This window comes from Myxocyprinus asiaticus, chromosome 19 (genome assembly GCF_019703515.2).
Source record: "Myxocyprinus asiaticus isolate MX2 ecotype Aquarium Trade chromosome 19, UBuf_Myxa_2, whole genome shotgun sequence".
NCBI classification, from domain to species: Eukaryota; Metazoa; Chordata; class Actinopteri; order Cypriniformes; family Catostomidae; genus Myxocyprinus; species Myxocyprinus asiaticus.
Genome location: NC_059362.1, coordinates 34,497,906 through 34,521,252, shown reverse-complemented (window position 1 = coordinate 34,521,252; position 23,347 = coordinate 34,497,906). Strand labels below are relative to the sequence as shown.

Here is a 23,347-nt window from a genome sequence, read left to right as displayed (position 1 = left end):
TTTATTCTAAATACCAATGATTTAAGTTGTAACTGTAGTGGAATACAGTTACTTATATTTTGTATTTTAAATACGTAATCCCGTTACATGTATTCCGTTATTCCCCAATCCTTACTGTACTCTAGTGGTTCCACATGTTTCAAATGAGTTTTCTTTACTTAAAATTACTATGTAATCTCAACATAAACACTTTGTATTGAAAGAACTAGTTAAACTGGGTAAACCCAACAAAATTAGACGTGTCAATGTAACTCAAATAACTCTCTTTTATTTCTTTACTAACTATAAAGTGAATGTTAATTTAGTAACTAATATGCTATGGTTAGTACAGCATTTGCTCAACGAAATGAGCAATCATTTCCATGTGCTATATCTACCTGTCCTCATCGTTAGATCAAGCTCCACTCTTCACCATAATGGTAACCCCCAAAACTTCAACATAACAAAACAAAACATTAAACACACAAGTATCCTCCCTTTATATAAATCTTGCACAAAAACAAATAACACTTAATATTAGGCTAACATTTACTTTCCCTATCAAGTCCCATGCAAAGCATGCTGAGAAATGGAAATCCCCTGCCCAGCTTCATTAATGCTACATTAACACCACAAAAAATATTCATGTATTCCCAACTCAAATGGATTAAGTAAACTTCCATTTTTACACATTTAAATGGATAGAACACAATGACATCAAGTTGTGACAAATGTTAAAGAATTGTGTTTAATACAATTTAATTAAGTAAATTGAATAAGCAGCAAAAATCCTCTTTTTTTTTTTTGTGTACACTGTCATAACCCAATTGACATCTTGGTGGGAATGGTTGCCATTTACACATTTTTTAAAGGGAAATGGTGTGTATGATAATAATCAAGTAATCATATAATAATCAGTTATCACATTGTATTATATTGATTATAATGTGGTTCTGAAAACATTTTAATGAGAAGGAACATTCAATAGATAATCTCAGATGTTTATTCCATTATTAAATTATACATTTCCTTACATTATAAAATACTAGAACATTCATTTTGTTGGAAAAATCAATATCAAAATACAAATATCGTTAACAGGACAACCTGCCATCTTTCCATAATGCCAAAATGTTTTAAGTATAATTTAGTGAAGAAATTTTTAATTCTCAAAATAGTGTCTTTTGCACAGGCAGGGTCTCTGTACAGTACAACAGTATCATCACAATGTATTTCATGCCATGCCATTTAGAAATCACTTCTTTCTTTTGAGGGAAAGGTTCATTATCTCATACCACAGGAAATCACTCAGAAAATTAAACACAAAGTACATCCCTAAATAAGTTCTATCTTGGGTCACCTTACAGTACACAGCCATTATATAGTTCAAACACTTTATATGATCATGATCAAATACACACATTTTTTGTCAAAAATAGCTGCCAAATACTGCTGGCCATTTGCCATTTTATAAGAAATATATTCATTCAAAATAGTCAAAAACCTGTCGTAATGTATATGTACAGTATGTCTTTTTATTCATGTGTTTTGGATGTGACTATCATTGCAGTCTGTTTATCTATGCTGTGAAATTGTGTATAAAAAAATGCAGACATGTAGGCAAATTAGGACTACTTCAAAAGTAATAGCAGTTAAGAGTTAGTAAATTCAGTGGGAAATTGTGATGACCTTGAAATAGGCAGAGCTCTTCCCGGCATAACATTGATAATGTATTTGAGACATTTATTGAATATTTATTAAAGAACTTACTTATGTGCTGTCTGTTAAGATCTAAAATGGCACGTTTCTAAAAAGGGCCACCTTGACAAACAAATCTCGTAAGCAAAAGTTAGAAATGGTATAAAGTTTGCTCTGTTATTTTCATGTTCTGCAGAAATGGGTTCATTGAATTGTTAAATAGAGAATAGTTACTCAATGATTTTGCAAAGCTTTAATGCAGAAAATATATTTTTCAATTGAATACTGAAAGTACTTTACATTTTTAGGAAGTAATTTTAATATTTTCTAAATGTTATGAAACGTTAACAGTACTGGTAAGCTTAGTGGATAAAAGTTAATGATTTGCAAAAGTAATGCACAGAGATTCATTACATGATAGTAATACGTTTTTAGGCTGAGGCATTGTTTACAAATTGAAGAGAAAAAAAAAAGCGATCTTATGACAATTAGGAGATAAAGCCTCTGTTGAACTGTTCTATGTAATGCACTGCACACAAGTTTAATCAATATCCAAGTTTCATTGTGACTTCTCTAGGTTTCACAGACAATACAAAGAGCAGAAATTTACGTTGAAACCATGCAATGCTTTTTATTTTCATTCTTGCACTTTAATGAGAAAAAAGTTTTTGAACCCATTATAAAGTTTTACTAAATAATTGGACTAAAAGCCATTTTAAAATTTACCCCGTTTGCCCTACAAGACAGGAAGACAATTAAAATGGCAGTCTGGTAGGGCTGAATCAAGAGACAAATCTGACTGACATTCAAAGGCTCTTTGGAATAATAAAGATATCAGTCAAGAGCCATAAAAGTCAGAAAAGCAAATCATCCATTTATTGCAAGCCTATGAAGTGTAACTATTACAGACTGGGCTTACAAAATAAAGAAAATGAATTTGATTTGTAAAATGTAAAGAGCAACAATATCACACCTTCAGTGTACATGAAAGGGCTGAGGTGCTGCGTAATTATGAATATGATTATTGACAAAAGCTTAAAAAAAAAAAAAGTTGTATTGTGGTTCTGTGGGATTCTTAAACAATTCTTACACAAAAAAACCTTGCAAAGTAACAACAATAATTTACATTTAGTAAAAATGACATTTTACAGAATAAAACACACAACCCTGAAATTCAAAGCATCCCTCTTACAAGAGAAATGCTGCGATTCCTGATATAACAATCTATCAAAGTTGTGATATAAAATAAATGGGGGGAGGAAATACATTTTACAAAAACCTGATAAGAGTGAAGCCATCACACATCAATGGAGAGCGTAGACTGTTAACTTCAGAGATGGAATGTTTGTCATTTGCTTCTCTTATTTAAAAATGGACTTCCTTAAAAAAAGATTAGGACAGTAAAAGTGGATGGTTATTCTGTGGCTGTGCATTTCAGCGTGCCAGAGGCCAACAGTCTTTAATACAAATGCCCACTCAGTAATATCCTGGATTGTACTGTTGATTCCATGGCTTCTGATTCCAGAACTAAAGCGGTCAGAGAGTTATAAAAAGAGAGTTTTATCAGGCAAAATAGTTAACTGAGTATTTTATAGAACACTTAGAATATTATATCCAGTCTTATGCTTTTGAAGTTGGATTTTATGTTGGAACAATTTTTGCTTTCTTCATGATATTCACATTTAATAGCTTAATCTGCTTACCCCTTGCTGCCAATTCTGGTTAAAGGCTTGGGCATAATCTCCGTTTTTGTTGCTGTAACCACCACGGATCTGCTGGTGGCCTCCTCCACCACGGAATTTCTAAAAAAATGACAATTCCAAAAAGTTAACTACCCATGATTAAATCAAAACAAAGTGAGATTAAGTTGTACTTAATTGCAAGAGAGATTATAAAAAACGTAAAAAAAAAACCTGCTGGAAGTTTCCTCTGTGGTTAGGGGCACCACCGCGGCTCATATGACCTCTGTTACCTGGCCCTCCACGGCTCACTGCGCCACCTCTGTTTCCCATGTTACCCCTCATGTTCCCACGTCTGGGAGCCATTCCTCGGGTAGGCATCCCACCACCTCTACCTCTGTTGAAGTTGCCTCGGCTATGAAATCCACCTCGGAAGACAGGAGGTGGTGGTGGCAAGAAGCTACGCGGGGGCCGGTTAAAACCACCACCACCACGTGGTACTGGCACTGAAGGGAGAGAATAAGCAGGTTTAATCTTTGACTTTAGGTACAAAAGATAATGTTTAGTGCACCAACAGACAGTTCACCAAGAGCGACAATGAAAAAGCTTTTGTTTGAAAATGTCTCTTACTTCCTCTGAAGTTTCCACGGCTGTGGAATCCACCCCTGCCTCCACGAGGGCCTGGACTGCCTCCACGACTGAACTGATTCTTAGGCCCTTTGCCTCGTACAGCACCCTTTTTGGGGGTCACTAATCCCTGGTTGACTTTCTTCTCTGGCGGCAAAGCATTCTTACTCTCTTCCTTGTATTTCTCCAAGAGCTTGGTGGCCTCTTCCTTTTGAAGTTCCACATAGGTGACCTCTGAGAAGCAGTCCCCCACTTCTGGCAATGTGTAGATAGCTGTAGAAAGGTAAAAAGTAAACTTCTCTGTCTACTGATACTACTTTTTATGCCAGTTTGGCTTTGAATTCATAAAAAAAAAAAAAAATCTAAGTGTGCTATAGTGAAATGTGAGCTCACGTCTTACCTTTCATTTTTAGAACAACATACTCAGGGACGTCTTTGTCATCTGTTTCCACTTTCTTCTGTGTCCTCTCCTTGTAAGCATCGTCTGTGGGGAAGACAATCACAGCTTTGCGCTGGAAGCCAGCAAAAAGACACATCTTCCTTCTCTGAGACAGCGCAGAAAGATTTGTCTGATCCAAGATGTAGTTTCTCTTTTTGCGAGCAGCGATTTCAATGAACTTGCCCATGAACAGAGGAGCTCGCTGGGAGATGGCAGAGAGCTTTGCGGTGTCTTTGTTTTGCCTCTTCATGCTGCCAATCTAAAAGGCCAAAACAGGTGATAAGACAAGAGAAAACAACATAATTTACACAAGACGACTAAAGACACAATTCTCACCATCATTTTCTCCAAGATGGTGTTTGTGCCAAGGATGTTGTACTTCCCAGGGTTCTCTTCAATGTGTTTCTTAACCCATGCAGTCTTTCCAGATCCAGGGAGACCGACCATGACAATAACCTAGAAACATAGTCATAATTTACTGATGTCATGATCCGTAACAACATTTTCATGTCATAGTTACAAGTTTAAAAGCACACCTCGCAATCTTTCTTGGTCTCAGGTCCTTTTGGGCCTCTGATGCGGACATCCACAGGAATTTGCTGCAGGAAGGTGAAGCCTTCTGGTTGGGGGAAGAATGGTGTCTCGCTCTGACCAAAATTGAACTCAACCGCACAGTTGTGGCAAAGAACATGGGGGAAGAGAGTTTGTCCAGCTAAAGATTCCTTATTGATATTGAAAGCCACACCAAGGTCCTTCCCGTTTTTGGAAAATGAGATCTCCACTTCAGCTCCTTCAAAATTCTAGGCGAGACGAGAAAAATTGTCAGAAAGAATATAGTAAGAACCTATGCGAACTTGAGAAGAAAAAAAAAGTATTGTGAACTTACAATTAAGCAGCCAATAACATCATTTTCATCAAAACTCTCCCCGTAGTCTTCAGTCACGCAGTTCGTGGTCTTCTTCCCTTTGCTTGAATAGGAGTAGGAATACTCCTCCTCACCTAGAACAACAATCAACAGTCATTAAAATTTTCTGTAGAGGACATTTAAACAGGACTGTACACATGTTTTGGAAAAATGTCCAAAGATACAATAATAATAACTGAGATTGAAAACAATCAAAAGTTTCAAGTAAACAGTAGCCAGAATCAAGATTTTACTCAAGTGGGTAAATCTCACTTCTGTAGCATATTTAACTGCAACAAAGTCAGGATAAGGGCACCAACACAACAGCAGTTGAGAATAAGGTATACCTGTCTTGCTCATTGTGCTTACCTACTAAAAGACTTCCATTAGCCAGGGACCAGCCGATATGGACATCATGGACATCCATGCCTTTGCTGTTTACATGCTTGACTGGAATTTTCTCAGTGACCTGCAAGTGCAGGAGACATATGGATAAGAAATATTGAATATGTGCTCATCCCAATTGCACCCCTTCTTTATTGAACGTATAACATAAAATGCAACGGTAAATCACCTTCATTTCAAAGCAGGCTTTGCCTTTGTTTACACCATAAGAAGCACGGCCACCTGCCCAAAGATAAGCGAAACTCTCCATTGTAAGAGAGGAGGCACTGTAACGGTCCCTGGACACTTTGAAATGCAGGTCACAATTGTCTAAACAAAACAAACAAAATAAGCATCAGTCCAAGAACAGCAACTTAACACTGAATTCATTTTTCTAGCTCACTAGTTTCTAACATTTGCACTCCTTGTGCCTCATGAAACACAGTATACATTTTTAAAACCATTCTTGTGTAAATCGTTGCATTCAGTTTAATGCTACAATTTGCAAAACAATAGTTTCTGAATGTTTTACAGAGATTTGTTCTGATTGTGTTTCAAGAATGAGGCCCTTGTCAATGAGCATGTTATCTTGAGGTAGTATTCAATACTGCAGGTTTTTCAAAATAATTCTGTCTCTAAACATAGTACTCACAGGGATCCAGGCAGGCCAGGGTGTCATCAAACTCTTCATCCTCTTCCTCCAGAGGTGGCAGGGGAGACTTGACCCTGAAATAGAGGCAATCAGCCATTAATGCATGGGTAGAGGCAGACAAATGGGACTGTGATGGACTGACATGCTTCCCATGATGTCCAGTTGAAGACCTTCCTCAGTCACAGCAGCATCAACTGTTAATTTACATGACCTTACATTGGCTGTTCATTGAAGTACACACTGCTTTGTGAAACACTGCATAGTGCATAGCTTACCAGTTCACCCCACGGTGTGAAGCCTGAAAGAAAACTTGTCAAAAAGCAACATAAGTCTGATATGTTTCACTCAGTTAAGAGGGCCTTTTTCATTTTATTGCGCCATGAGCTGAAAAGGTCTGAGGGTATTTATACCTACATGCAGGTCGTCCTTGGAAGGTCATTACAAGCTAGAGCACACAGCTGTTTTTCCTGGTCTTTGCCCAGGGGAAAATCTGTACAGACTCTGCAATTTGTAATTTTCTATTTAAGGGATAGTTCATCCAAAAAAGATCTGTTTTCCCCATACGACGTTAATGTGACTGAGGCTACCATTCTGCCCAACATCTTTTGTGTTCCACTGAAGAAAGTCATATAGTTTGCTACAATGTTTGCTAGAATAAATCCTTAGCATACATGGCATAAGCTAATATGATAGTTCAACCAAAAATGAAAATGTACTCAACATTTACTCACCCTCATGCCATCCCAAATGTGTTTATTCTTCAATACACAAAGATTTTTAGAGGAATATTTCAGCTCTGTTGGTTCTTTCAAGTGAATGGTGATCAGAAATCTGATGCTCCAAAAAGCACATAAGTAATCCAGGAGATTACAGTGGTTAAATCCATATCTTCAAAAGCAATATAAGTGTGGGTGAGAAACAGGTCAATATTTTTTTTTTTTACTATAAATCTCCACTTTCACTTTCAAATGTGAAAGAGAAACTAAACAGGTGCCACATGTGACTTTTAGATGTGAAAGTGAAGATTTATAGTAAACAAGGACTTTAATATTGATTGGTTTCTCACCCACACTTACCAAATTGCTTTTGAAGATATGGATTTAACCACTGGAGTCTTATGAATTACTTTTCTGATGCTTTTGGACCTTCAGATTTCTGGCCATCAATCACTTGCATTGAAAGGACCTACAGAGCGGAGATATTCTTCTAAAAATCTTTGTGTTCTGCAGAAGAAAGTCATTCACATCTGGGATGGCATGAGGGCAAGTAAATGATGAGAATTAGCATTTTTGGGTGAACTATACCTTTGACACCCATGATGTTGTTCATGTTTATTGCCTCCATCGGCCAGAATTCGAATACATTAAAAAACGGGAATTTTCTCATTTTTGTTCCACATTTACAAAGTGATGACTTGTGACACAATGAACACACTGCAATACATGAATCCATTTACTACTGTATAGTACTAAAGCTAGAAAATTGAACCATCCTAGACAGAAGATTCTTAAAAGTGCACTCAGTTATTTTTTCCTCATTAAAAAAAGTTTAACTCCTAAAGATATGAATTGTAATTTTACAATATATAGAGGAAATCATGACCACTCACATTAAAATGAAGACTACAGTCATATCAGTAACCTTATAAAAGCGGTTTTATTCTTTATCAGGGGTGCCAAACTCATTTTGGGTCACGGGTCTGACTGGACCAAGCGACATTGCTTGGGGGCCGAAGTTTATATTTATAAATTATATATACTGTGTGTGTAATATATATATATATATATATATATATATATAAAAACACACAAACACATACATACATACATACATACACACACACAGTACTGTGCAAAAGGTTTAGGCACTTAAGATGTTTCACAAAAACATGTCTTAAGATGGTTATTTATATCTTCAGCTATAGTTCAATAAGAAAAATACATTTTAGACTCCCAAACATTACTTTTGCAATTAGAAAAGATTAGAATAGAAGAACAGGGCGCTCTGCAAGAGATGGCATTGCCCCCCATTGAACATCGAGTCAGTCTGGGACTACATGGAGACAAAAGCAATTGAGACAGCCTAAATAGACAGAAGAACTGTGGTGAATTCTCCAAGAAGCTTGGTACATCCTATCTGCCAATACTTAGGAGAATTGGTGCTGTTTTAAAAGGCAAAGGTGGCCACACCAAATATTGATTTAGCTTTTTAAGTTTACTGGACTTTGTATGATGTTAATTAATAAATGAAAACATTATTTTTTGAAGAAATCCTCACTATGCAATATTTTTTACAAGTGCCTAAAACTTTTGCACAGTACTGTGTGTGTGTGTGTATGTATATGTGTGATATATATAAAATATATATACACACACACACACACACACACACACACACATACATATATACACACACACACGCGCACACGCAGCCAAAAGTTTAGAATAATGTACAGCTTTTGCCGTTTCGGAAGGAAATTGGTACTTTAATTCACCAAAGTGGCATTCAACTGATCACAAAGCAAAGTCAGTACATTACTGATGTAAAAAAACAGCACCATTACATTTTGAAAAAAGTCATTTATCATAAAATCTAGACAGGCCCCATTTCCAGCAGTCATCACTCCAACACCTTATCCTTGAGTAATCATGCTAAATTTCTAATTTGGTACTAGAATATCACTTGCCATTATATCAAACACCGCTGAAAGCTATTTGGTTCGTTAAATGTTAAAAATGTGTTTATGAGTTGCCACAGTATGCAATAGACTGGCATGTATTAAGGTCAATATTAGGTCAAAAATGGCAAAAAAAAAAAAGAGAGAAAGAAACAGCTTTCTCTAGAAACTCAGTCAATCATTGTTTTGAGGAATGAAAGCTATACAATGCTTAAAATTGCCAAAAAACTGAAGATTTCATACAAAGGTGTACACTATATTCTTCAAAGACAAAGGACAACTGGCTCTAACAAGGACAGAAAGAGATGTGGAAGACCAGATGTACAACTAAACAAGAGGATAAGTACATCAGAGTCTCTAGTTTGAGAAACAGACGCCTCACATGTCCTCAGCTGACAGATTCATTGAATTCTACCCGCTAAACACCAGTTTCATGTAAAACAGTAAAGAGAAGACTCAGGGGTTCAGGCCTTAAGGGAAGAATAGCAAAGAAACAGCCACTTTTGAAACAGAAAAAAAAGGTTAGTGTGGGCAAAGAAACAGACATTGGTCAACAGATAATTGGAAAAGTGTGTTATGGATAAAGACGCTGACTACCACACCTAGAGTCGCAAGTTCGAATCCAGGGCGTGCTGAGTGACTCCAGTCAGGCTTCCCAAGCAACCAATTGGACTGGTTGCTAGGGTGGGTAAAGTCACATTGGGTTAACCTCCTCATGGTCGCTATAATATGGTTCTCGCTCTCAGTGGGGTGTGTGGTGAGTTGTGCGTGGATGCCGCGGAGAACAGCGTGACCCTCCACATGCGCTAGGTCTCTGCAGTAATGCGCTCAAAAAGCCACGTGATAAGATGCGTGGATTGACTGTCTCAGATGTGGAGGTAACTGAGATTCGTCCTCCGCCACCTGGATTGAGACAAGTCACTACGCCACCACGAGGACCAAGAGCACATTGGGAATTGTGAATACCAAATTGGGGAGAAAAGTATTATGGATCTTAACCCCATTGAGCTTTTGTGGGATCAGCTAGACTGTAAGGTGCATGAGATGCCCAACAAGACAGCCACATCTATGGCAAGTGTTACAGGAAGCGTGGTATCGAGTATCTGGACAAACTGACAGCTAGAATGCCAAGGATCTGCAAAGCTGTCATTGCTGCACATGGAGGACTTTTTGATGAGAACTCTTTGTAGTTTAAGAAGTTCTGAACATTGATTTCAAATTGTAATAGTAATTTTTCACATTATTAAGAATCCTGACTACATTGTATATGACTGACACATTGTGATCAGTTGAATGCCACTTCGGTGAATAAAAGTACCAATTTCTTTCCATAAGAGCAAAATCTGTACATTATTCCAAACTTTTGGCTGCCAGTGTGTGTGTGTGTGTATATATATATATATAAGCTGCGGGCCGTGCATTTTAAGTCCTTCGGTGCGATTCATGCCATTAAGTTTCACAATGAATACATTACGTAGCAGTCAACTAATAATACCAACTGACGTTTTAAAAACACATCCACGCACGAAAACATGAAATGACACTTAATGCTCAAGCAAGCCTAATTTTAACTGCAGCATGACTGTTTTGTGAAATGAACGTCAAAAATCATAATTTTTCATATGAATCTACCAAGGAGGTCTATTATACCTGGAAAAATATATCTATTAATATTTGCGATTTAAATGTTGCTTGCAATAAATTTCTTTTTGTCAGGGTACACGGTTATGTTGTATTCCATTCAAGTTGGATGTGGGATGTTCCTACTTGATATCTCCGACCATAAATGCATTCCATTCCCCGATATTCGGAACTGCAACGCTCCCGTTAGCTTAGCAGGGGTTTGACTCTCATTAGAGATGTCTCCTAGCAACCCAACTGATAAACAATGCTGCAGCGCTAGCATTTGTGCTTCAGGTGTACGATTATCAAAAGAGATTATAAAGTTTTATACACCCGTTTCTGCAGGCGTTTGTTAAACAAGCTTTAATATCATGTAACGTGGAAACAAACTCATTTATCGATATTACTTAATAAAGTGAATGTTTTCACTTACGTTGTATATCTCCCCGAGTGTCGACATGTGTGTGACATCATGCCCCTGCATCTCGGCGAAATCGGAGTTGAGAATTTCTGCACGAGTTGTAATTCTGTCTTCAAGATACATTCCATTGCACTTTCCTAGTGGAAGTTGTAAAATCCGACTTTGAGTTGAATGGTACGCAGCACTACTTTTCAAAACTTGATCTGACACTGAATGCTCCAGCAGCCTAATTTACACTTAGAAAACTCCTGATGTTGTATAACAATGCAAAAAGCACTTACCAATTTACTTGAAGTGAAAATCAGTCCTCCTTTCCTGTTTAATAAATTAAGCAATCACACAGTCATGCAGAACATCTCGTGTTTTTAAATCCATAAGGATCTCTTTCTCAGTGATGATGATCTGGCGCCCTTCGCTTTCAAATTACGTACATCACTCAAAGCGTGATTGCGTCACTCAAGGCCAGCTAGAAGGCCTCGACCAGGACATATCCTAAAGATCACACCCACCAAGAATAAATAAATCAATCTGATTGGCTGATGAATCTGACAGTCTGACTTTAGCTGCTCATTCATTTGCACCGTTGAGGGATTCTGTGGAAATTCTGAAGGCCTGACGGGGTGGAGCTCAGACTCACGCGCTGCTTTGGCTAACGAGCTTGGCTTCGGGCATGCGACTTGTGAAACAGCTGTCACACTTCACTTGTAAGCATCAAGGAATAAATTCTGACTGGATAAACTTTGTTTTTCCTCTATTTGTTTGTAGATTATTTAAGAGTGGAAAGCGATTAAAAATACAAAGGCAAAAAGGTGACTGAGAATGAAAGGATGAAAAATATTTATTTGGCATGTTAGGCCAGCAGAGAAGGCTTTGCTGCCCCTGAGAATTCGCCACTGAGATTTTATATATATATATATATATATATATACACACACACACACACACACATACACACACAGTTGAAGTCAGAAGTTTACATACACCTTAGCCAAATATATTTACTCAAGTTTTCAAAAGTCCTGACATTTAATCGTAGAAAACATTCCCTGTCTTAGGTCAGTTTGGATCACTATATTTTAAGAATGTGATATGTCTGAATAATAGTAGAGAGAATGATTTATTTATAATCTTTAATTTCTTTCATCACATTCCCAGTGGGTCAGAAGTTTACATACACTTTGTTAGTATTTGGTAGCATAGCCTAAATTGTTCAACTTGGGTCGTTTTGGGTAGCCTTCCACCAGCTTCACAATATGTTTCTGGAAATTTGGCCCATTCCTCCTGGCAGAACTGGTGTAATGGTGTCAGGTTTGTAGTCCTCCTTGCTCACACACGCTTTTTCAGTTCTGCCCACAAATTTTCTATCCGATTGAGGTCAGGGCTTTGCGATGGCCACTCCAATACCTTGACTTTTTTTTTTCCCCCCTATGATACCATCTATTTTGTGAAGTGCACCAGTCCCTCCTGCAGCAAAGTACCCCCACAACATGATGCTGCCACCCCCCATGCTTCAAGGTTGAGATGGTGTTCTTCGGCTTGCAAGCCTCACCCTTTTTCTTCCAAACATAACGATGGTCATTATGGCCAAACAGTTCAATTATTGTTTCATCAGACCAGAGGACATTTCTACAAAAAGTAAAGATCTTTGTCCCCATGTGTACTTGCAAACTATAGTCTGGCTTTTTTATGGCAGTTTTGGAGCAATGGCTTCTTCCTTGCTGAGCAGCCTTTCAGGTTACGTCGATATAGGACTCATTTTACTGTGGATATAGATACTTGTCTATCTGTTTCCTCCAACATCTTCACAAGGTCCTTTGCTGTTGTTCTGGGATTGATTTGCACTTTTCGCACCAAACTACGTTCATCTATAGGAGACAGAATGTGTCTCCATCCTGAGAGGTATGATGGCTGTGTGGTCCCATGGTGTTTATACTTGCGTACTATTGTTTGTACAGATGAACATGGTACCTTCAGGCATTGGAAATTGCACCCAAGGATGAACCAGACTTGTGGAGGTCCACACATTTTTTTTTTCTGAGGTCTTGGCCGATTTCTTTTGATTTTCCCATGTCGTCAAGCAAAGAGGCACCGAGTTTGAAGGTAGGCCTTAAAATCCATCCACAGGTACCTATTCAATTCAGTTCACCTCCTATCAGAAGCTAATTGGCTAATTGTCTATAGGCTTGACATCATTTTCTGGAATTTTCCAAGCTGCTTAAAAGGCACAGTTAACTTGGTGTATGTAAACTTCTGACCCACTGGAATTGTGATAGTCAATTAAAAGTGAAACAATCTGTCTGTAAAATTTTTTGGAAAAATGACTCATGTCATGCTTGAAGTTTCCCAAAAAATGTTCTGCCATGGCACACTTTATGATTAAAAAAAAATCCCACAGCACACCACTATCCCACATAACCATCGTAGTTTTTCAAGAACTTGCCCATGTTTTCTGTCTGTCTTAGTAGCACGTTTACTCAATGTTTGAAATTCGGCTATAAAAAAATTCAAGTAACATAGGTATGCTGTATAATGAGACCACAGGTGGCAAGAGAGCTAATTGGGTAATGAAAAACTAACAAATTTGCTTCTTTTCCAATTTATATATTTGTTCTTGCAAATTAATACAACACCACAGCAAATCAATTTATGTATTTATTTACCGTATTTAAATAAAGTTGCACCTGACTATAAGTTGCATTGTTGAGGGGAAAATAAAAATAAAAGATGCAATGCACATGCAAGTCGCATCTCTGTATCACACAGACACAGGTTGGATCCTGCAGGCACTAGGACCACAGAGCAGCTGCCAGACATCCCTTCTGCAGTTCAGATGTCAAATGTGCTCCGTGAAGTTTACAGTACCTCAGAATCTACACATAGTATCACAGTGTTTTTTGGGCTTATTTTAAATGGGAGAATTAGCTTTTAGTAATCATGTGTAACAGTTTCTCATATTCTGTTTATGTTTCATGAGAGAAACGCGACAATCCACATCTGTTCATAACATCTGTAATTATGCTGTGCACAAATAAACAACTTTTAGTCTGCGAGTAAAACCATACACCTTTTGTATTCTATTCATTCATTAACATTAGCGACTGGATATTTCTAATATTTGCAACCCGCTTTGCAATGTATTAATTATCTTGTTCACTGACAATGTTTTACTATGAGCGTGATGAAACGTCATTTTGTGGGAAGGTGAGGAGTTGCATTTGATAGCGGACTAGAGTTTGTTAGAACAATAATGTTATGATGGACAAAATATTTAAACTGGTTGCATAAAATACTTTGTAAAGGCAACATATTTGGAATTGTCAAATTTAAAACGCTTCTACCGTATCTATGCCTAATCTATGTTTTCATCTGCTTTGGTGCACCTGACTATAAGTTGCATTGTTGAGGGGAAAATAAAAATAAAAGATGCAATGCACATGCAAGTCGCATCTCTGTATCACACAGACACAGGTTGGAATGTGTATATATATATATATATATATATATATATATATATATATATATATATATATATATATTACACAGCTCTGGAAAAATTTAAGAGACCACTGCAAAATATATATATATATATATATACACACACATACACACACACACACTTTTCAGGCAATTAACAATTTCAAATATATTTTCTAAAAAAATTAGCCAAACAGAGTCAAGCCATTTCATATCATTAGATGTTATAAAATTATAAAAATATGATTTAAGCAACGTATTTTAAGATTTTCTATAATTCAAGAACTTTAAGCACCTCTTGGTAAAAATGGCTATTTTCAAGGGTTTTCCAGAACTTAAATTTGAAAATTCAAATTCAAGTACTTCAAGCACCTTGTACGAACCCTGGTTCCAGGTCAAAAGCCGACTCGTTGTTCTGGCGGCCAAACGTATCTATTTTAGGTGGGCATACGATAAATCCTAAGAAAGATAGGTGGGCATACGCTGCATGCCTGCTTATGCCCTAGAGTAGACTACATTACTGATTCAGCCCCTCCGAGTAATTCAGAAAGTTAATTCACTGAAGGATTCGTCAAAATTATTAAAAACAAGAACTCGTGAGCTGGTGAATCACTGTTTTAAAAGTACCGGCTCATTCAACCCCTGGCAAAAAATTATGGAATCACTACACATAGAGGATGTTTACTTAGCTTTTTTACTTCGTAGCAAATAAATTACAGATATGACACACACAAAAAAATGTTTAATAGCTGAACATTCTGGCTTCGTTAAACATCCCAAACAAATTAAATTGCATTATATTAATTAATGGCATATTTTTTTTTCCAAATCGAGAAAAAAAAATTATGGAATAACCTTGTAATTTGCATTTCTAAAACAAATACCGGCACATGTCTAAAATTGCAAATTAATCTGCAGTTAAAAGAGTTCTTACAGACCTTAACGAGCTCTTAGACTAGGCTAATTGAAAGGAAACATGGCCCCAACAAGAGAGTTGTCAATTGAAACAATGGAAAGGATTATAAAACTCCTTTAAGAAGGAAATCCAACACGGAGTGTGGAAAAAGAAGTTGGTTGTTCCCAGTCTGCTGTGTCTTAAATTTGGTGCAAGTATAAACAAAATGGGAAGGTTATAAAAAGGAAAACATATGGATAGACCAAGGAAGACATCAAATCGTCAGGTTAGAAAACTCAAAGCAATACGCCTTGAAAAAAGAAAACGCACAACAAAACAAATGAAAAACAAATAGGCGGAAACTGAAGTCAATGTTTGTGACAGAACTGTAAGAAATCGGTTGAATGAAATGGGATTTACATTTAGAAAAGCCAAACGAAAACCAGCACCAACACCTAAACAGAAGAAAACAAGGCTACAGTGGGCTAAAGAGAAGCAATCATGGAGTGTGGATGATTGGATGAAAGTGATATGCAGTGATGAATCGCGAATCTGCATTGGCCAAGGCGATGATGCTGGAACTTTTGTCTGGTGCCGTCCTAATGAAACATATAAAGATGACTGCCTGAAGATAATCACATTTCCTCAGTCATTTAGGATATGGGGTTGCATGTCAGGTAAAGGACCAGGGGAGATGGCATTCATTACCTCAACAGTCAATGCACAGGAGTACATTGAATTTTGGACACTTTTCTCATTCCATCTATAGAAAATAGGTTTGGTGATGAAGTCCTTTTTCAGGATGATAATGCATCTTGCCACAGAGTAAAGTGTGTTAAAGCTTTTCTTCAGGAAAGGCATATCAGCTCAATGACATGGCCAACAAACAGTCCAGATCTCAATCCGATTGAAAATGTATGGTGGAAATTGGTCCAAGACAAGGCTCCATCCTGCAAAGCTGATCAGTCAACTGCTATTCGAGGAAGTTGGAACCAGCTTGATGGAGAATATTGTTTTTCATTAGTCAAGTCCATGCCTCAAAGAATTCAGGCTGTCATAAAAGCCAGAGGAGGAGCAACAACAACTAATTGTGATTTTTTTTGTTGATTCCATAATTTTTTCCTCACCACTGAGTTATTCCCTATTTTTGTTCTCTACTTGATCTGGAAAAAAGTGTGTCATTAATTAAAATAATGTAATTTAATTTGTTTGAGGGATGTTTCACGAAGCCAGAATGGTCAGCTATTAAACAAAAATTGCTTTGTCTCATATCTGTGATTTGTTTATTTGCTACGAAGTAAAAAAGCTGGGTGAACATCCTCTAAGTGTGGTGATTCCATAATTTTTGCCAGGGGTTGTAAGAGTCATTTAGTCATGAATCGGACAAAATCAGTCACTGTGTTTGTTGAGTACATCCAGGGAACACAACGCAATAGAAAGGTGCGCTGTTTTATGTCACCACATTCAATTCAGACTGCAATCTCATAACTTGGGTAAAAAATAATTTCTTTAGTGTTGCTGGTACTTCAGTGGTGGAGCAAAGGAAAATTGGAAAGATGCTGTTTTCATAGCAAATACTGGCGTAAAAGTATACAAAATGTTTTGCCCACCAGCCACAGTGGCTGTGAATGCCAAATTTCACCAGCCACTTTGATTTTTTTACCAGCTCCTTTGGTTATTCATAAAGGTATATAAAACACCACTACTGAAGCTGTAGGGAATTATGATGACACACATGACAATTAATTAATGTCGCTGCATGTCATTTGCTTAGTTGGTATGGTTACGTATTCAACCACAAATGTTTGGAATTAGGCAATGTTGCAGTCACAATGCGTGCAAACAGGAACTACTCCTTGGAAATCAAGCAAACTAAACTTTTGATCATTTGCAGCATTGGCATGGACAACACTGTTCTTGCAGTTGCAAACTATTTTCAGATGACAAACAGCGAGCACTCTGCATGCACGTGTTCTATGAGAAGCGATGTGCTCATGTGCTGCAGAGTGCCTCTGAATACACAGTGAATCAACAGCTTTTCTTTCATCTGTTCTTCAAAATTTAATCAAGTGCGTTTCTTCAAACGCACGTATTTGTGTCTGACAGCATTTCTTTTCACATGTCACTCCAAGATTTTTACAAGTCGCCTGTCACAGAAATAACCCACCACTGCGCATAAAATATCCACATTTGGTGGTGCTAATTTTAAACTCGGAACAAAAGGAAAAACACAGAATTTAATAATTTCATTAACCAGAGGTTACATAAATACACACAAAATGAGTTGAAGGGAATCAAGCAATAATATTTACAAGAAAATGAGAACCACTCGCTCTTTGGCTGGAGCTTTAGCCTCAATAAACCATCTGAAACCGAACAAACGCCAAGGAACTGAAACCTGCTTAAAATGAATAACAGTTCAATGTGACGGAAACAATGCAACAGTTATTACATCTAATATTTATTCTTGGACCTGCCCATGTTGTCATTATTTCCTTGAGAGAAACTTCACTGTGGGAATGTGTGGCCATGGAACTTGTGTCACCCTCAGACATGCGTGGCATTCGCCGATACGCATGACTCTGCGAGCGCTGAATGGCCCGCATAATTAAAATAAATTCCACTGATCATGCAAACTATAACCTAGCTACATGTAACACCACAAATTTAAATGATTATCTGCTCTGCTGTTGCTAATACGAATACTATGAATACATCTTACCCAAGTTACAGGCTAAATCAACGTGAATGTTTTCAAACACTACTTATTTTTTCTGCAAATCATCCAGCAGGCCGTATGTTTGACACCCCTGTTCTACATGGAGGGTCCGCACATGGGGGCTAACATGTCAGAATCACATGACCAGCCGAATACTACTCGCTTAATCTCAGTAGCCGTCCTGTTATTGGACACTTTCACTCACTGATTAAAGAAATCATGGCTGACTATGAATACTACATTTCTATAATGGCACCTGAAACTGAAAACTATAGATTTTAAATGATGCTGTATCCAAGCCCCTAGGTGTCAGTGTAAGTCCAAGATGACACAAAGACAAAGGTTACCGAGTGCACCTGTAATGTATCGAGTCCGCAATAGATTTTTGTCAAGTACCACAAACTTAAGAGAAAGCACATGCAAAAAGGTAAATGTAACTTACTTTTGATTTAAAATAAATAAATAGACAACGTCAGTTGATACAATACACTGCAAATGTTTGGACGTACTTACCAGCTGACCAGGCATGGAAAACTTTTAAAGGAAAAGTTACACATACACACACACACACACATCAAAATAGCTATATTATAACAGAGGAAAAACAACAACGACAAAACATTGAACTTTCTTTCGAATTACAGTATCCATAAAAAACAACATGGGAAAAAATGATAGAGATGACAGTAAATATAGCCTAGCATGCTAACGAGGAAGGCACGTCTGAAGATCCCCCCCAACAGAGGCCCCAAAGTCATTACATTATAAAACATTGAGCAGTATAAACTTTACGTCACTTCCCCTCCACCGTAATGACAGAAGCCGCATCTGGCGCTATCGTAATTCCATTGTTCGCTGCCTGAATCGCCACACGCACATACAGTCAGCCTGACAACAGTGTACGCATTATAATAATAATATTTATCGTTTCCAGCTGAGGACTCTTTTAAATGTTGCAGTTTTTTTATTTTTGTTTTTTGTGAATCTCTTGTGTAGAAGGTAAGGTGTTTTGTATTAGCCAGGAATGACCCTCAACAAATGTTTCACTTTACTTGGCGCTAGATGAGGGTTGTATTTTTGTAGGTAAGGTATTGGCGTTTAAAGCCAATATGTAGGCTATTTAAGGTGGCACTTCGGGGATAATGAAGGCCATTACTCCCATCCTTACCGGCTGTATCTGCATTCTTCAATATATTCAAAGTAGCCCCTTCCTTGTTCCTCCCGGCGTCTCTTAACACCCTTCTTATTCTTCTGATCAGCACTGATGTCTTTGTCCGCATCCCCTTGAAAATAAAACAAAGAGTAATGAAATGCCCGGACGTGTTGGACCCTGAGTTTAAGGGTGGCCCACACGATTAGGAGTGCTTGGACTCCCCCAGGGTTGCAAAAGGAACCGACCACCTCTGATCAGACAGAATAGTTTGCTTGGTTATATCATAATGGCATTCATAATCTGGTTGCATAAACCAGATCAAACAGAAAGGTGAAATGTTGTGGGTGGTGCAATTACTCAGCATTGAGTATTTAGATTGCTGGGTTTTATGTAATACATTCACAAGCAAATATACTGTTACAAGAAGGGAATGTATATTAAGCCTATTGTAGCTGGTCAACCAGCTTTTGGTCACATCTTTTAGAATCACGGCAACAAAAACTGCTACAGATAAAGTCGTTACCTGAATTGACCTTGCACGGAAGTAGAGGGCGACACAACCTACTAGCAACCTGAACGGAAACTAAATAATGCCCCATTTTCTATACATTTAAAAATATATGCACGTAATTGTCCACCACTACACAGTAATCGTAACTGCATCACCCGCCGAAAGTGCATTGCTTTCACTGTAAATCTCTGCACGTTTACATTATCTATCCTAAACATTTCTGCAGAGTAACAACTGAGTCAGCGCGAGCGCGGTCCGCATTGAACATGCAACGAGAAGATTATGTCTCGAGACCATGCAAAGCCTACCAAAACTAAACATTAAACCAACCAAAGCACTAAAATAAACTATAAACAGTCATTCAGTTGTCGAATAAAGTGTATCGAACTGAAAATAAAACCTTTAAATGCACAAAGCGAAATATCGTGGCCGATAGAAAGCTCGCGCGGGTGATTTGGAATACATTTGCTAATACTTTCTATCACAAACTGAGACTAGAATACTAAGATATAAAACTTTTCCAAAGTTTACAAAGAAAGGCCTGAAACTCGCAAACATGCACCGAAACAGACCGGAATTAACCCCGTTAGCTAGCCCGCCCTTTCACACAACACAACAATAGCAACTGGCTAGCCGCTAGCCGCCTAAGCTAAGAGATGATCTCACCGGCTTCAAAGCACACGTGAACATGTTCTCGGAATTTAGAAAGCAAAACTCACCATCTGCTGTATGGGATTCTGGCTCACCATCTTCATCGTCGATTTTGTCTAGGATATCGTCGTCCTCCGCTTCATCATCAATTGCTTTGTCCATTTCCACCCCGGCGTCCTCCTCCTCCTCCTCTTCGCCCATTTCGTCGTCTTGACCAAGCTCCTCACCATCACCCACTGCAGCGGCATCACCGACGTCGCCATTTTGCTCCTCGGCTTCCATGCTCTCGCCTTCTGGCTCTTCTTCTCCCATGTGTTCTTGTTCGTTGGTAACACCGTTGCCGCCAGCCTCGTTTTCCTCTGTTTCTTCTTCTGCTGCTGCTGCTTCTTCAGCCTTGGCCTCTGCATCGATCGCGGCCTGTAGCCGCTCCATGAGCTCGGCCTTCAGTCCCTTGTCGGAGAGCTGGCGCTTCTTCAGCTCGTCTTTCAACTCGTTTACCTTGAGCTTTTTCACGTTGATTTCACTCATGTTGTCGTTTTAGTGTATACGTTCTTGTTCTATAAAAAATAAAAGGTACAATCGTGAAAGTATTGCTCTCTAAACCGCACGATGCAATCCAGGGAGAGCCGCTTTTGCTTCTCTGAACTGCGCACAGCCGTGATGATTCTGTGACTATCTACCGGCTAAACAATTCGGTGCCAGACCCCTCCCTCCCCACTCAAGTGCAACTGCGTCTAGGGAACATAGGCGTGGTCTACCGTAATGATCCTTGTAGCTGCCTGGGGAATACCAACATTATTTACACTCACCGAACACTTTATTAGGAACACCTGTACACCTGCTTATTCATGCGATTATCTAATCAGCTAATCGTGTGGCAGCAGTGCAATGCATAAAATCATGCAGATACGGGTCAGGAGCTTCAGTTAATGTCCACATCAACCAGTCAGAATGGAGGAAAATGTAATATAGCCTACAGTGGAAGTAATGTACTCTTGGCAGGTAATGCAGTTACAATTACTGTGTAGTGTTGATTGTTGGTGCCAGATGGGCTGATTTGAGTATTTCTGTAACTGCTGATCTCCTGGGATTTTCATGCACAACAGTCTCTAGAGTTTACTCACAGTGGTGGCACAAACAAAAAACATACAGTGAGCGGCAGTTCTGCGGACGGAAATGCCTTGTTGATGAGAGAGGTCAACGGAGAATGGCCAGACTGGTTCGAGCTGACAGAAAGTCTACGGTAATTCAGATAAATCACTCTGTACAATTGTAGTGAGCAGAAAAGCATTTCAAAATGCACAACATTTCGACCCTTGAGTCGGATGGGCTACAACAGCAGAAGACCACATCGGATTCCACTTCTGTCAACCAAGAACAGAAAGCTGAAACTGCAGTGGCCACACGCTCACCAAAACTGGACAGTTAAAGACTGAAAAAACATAGCCTGGTCTGACAAATCTCGATTCCTGCTGAGGTACACAGAGTGTAGGCCCACTGCAGCCTCATTTCTGAATAACCGTAGCCTTTCTGTCAGCTCGAACCAGTATTCAACTCAAACCAGCCCATCTAGCACCAACAACCATGCCATGGTCGAATTCACTGAGATAATTTTATCCCCATTCTGACTGGTTGATGTGAACATTAACTGAAGCTCCTGACCCGTATCTGCATGATTTTATGCATTGCACTGCTGCCACACGATTGGCTGATTAGATAATCGCATGAATAAGTAGGTGTACTAATAAAGTGGTTGTTGAGTGTATTTTGGCCCATGAATACGAAGTTTCAAGAGGCTTTATATTTGGAGTTGCTCATTTTTTAATTTTTGATGGAAATGGAAACGTGACTGTTGAAGCGGAATCAAAAAAAAAAAAAATAAGAAGACAAAAGACTTCAGAAAACATGAGTTGTTAAAATTAAATGTAATCAACAACCTTTGTACAAGCTATATACAGTGTATGCCATTGAATTTGTCTATTGCTTACAAACTAGATATGGCATTACCCTGAATAAGGTCTTTCTTCTTCAATAAATATCACCATTTCCTTTTGTGGATTGCATTTTTATTTTATTTTTGCTGTCAATAACATAAATAAAAAAAATTTCTGGGTTCAATAAAAGTTAAAAGAATAGTTCACCCATAAAATGAAAATTCTCTCTTCATTTTCTCCCCCCATGCCATCCCAGATGTGTATGACTTTCTTACTTCTGAACACAAACAAAGATTTTTTAGAAAAATATCTCAGCTCTTTTGGTCCTCACAATGCAAGTGAATGGTGACCAAAATTTTAACTTCAAAAAGCAAATAAAGGCATCATAAAAGTAATCAATAACACCATGTCTTCTGAAGCGATTTAATCGATTTTGGGTGAGAACACACCAAAATGTAACTCTTTTTTTACTGTACATCTTGTCATTGCAGTCTTTAGGAATGATCATGATTTCAAGCTCGATTACAATTCCTAGCACTTATGTAGAGTGCTAGATGGCGCTATGACACTGCTGATGTCAAGATTTATAGTGAACTAGGAGTTACATTTTGGTCTGTACTCTACCAAAACCAATTGGATCACTTAAGAAGACATGGATTTAACCAATGGAGTCATATGGATTCACATATGATAATATATATCACACTATAATAATGTTAACACACATGTTGTTTATGCCTTGTGACTATACTTTTTAATCAACTTGTTTTGAACTTGGAACGTTCATTTATTTTTTTAATCCATTTGTTTACTGGAATTGTTTTGAATGGAACACTTAGATTTATGGCCATTTTTCAAAATAATCAAATTAGGTTTAGTGAAAAACAAACACAAAGGCACTTAGTAAAAACGTGTCCTTTGAACTAC

The 23,347-nt window shown here is 38.1% G+C and overlaps 1 protein-coding gene across 1 annotated transcript; it reads right to left on the bottom strand.

The window, feature by feature from the left end:
- Positions 1-2,282: 2,282 nt before the first annotated feature.
- On the bottom strand, positions 2,283-21,186 carry LOC127410032 (heterogeneous nuclear ribonucleoprotein U-like). The gene is made up of 13 exons (XM_051645023.1): positions 20,555-21,186; positions 19,340-19,454; positions 6,363-6,436; positions 5,901-6,040; positions 5,696-5,795; positions 5,309-5,421; positions 4,959-5,222; positions 4,759-4,878; positions 4,384-4,681; positions 3,987-4,256; positions 3,591-3,862; positions 3,381-3,479; positions 2,283-3,204 (listed from the first exon to the last, which is right to left on the bottom strand). Exons 1-13 carry the CDS (start codon positions 21,012-21,014, stop codon positions 3,154-3,156), a joined length of 2,376 nt encoding a protein of 791 aa, XP_051500983.1. The 5' UTR covers positions 21,015-21,186; the 3' UTR covers positions 2,283-3,153.
- Positions 21,187-23,347: the final 2,161 nt, after the last annotated feature.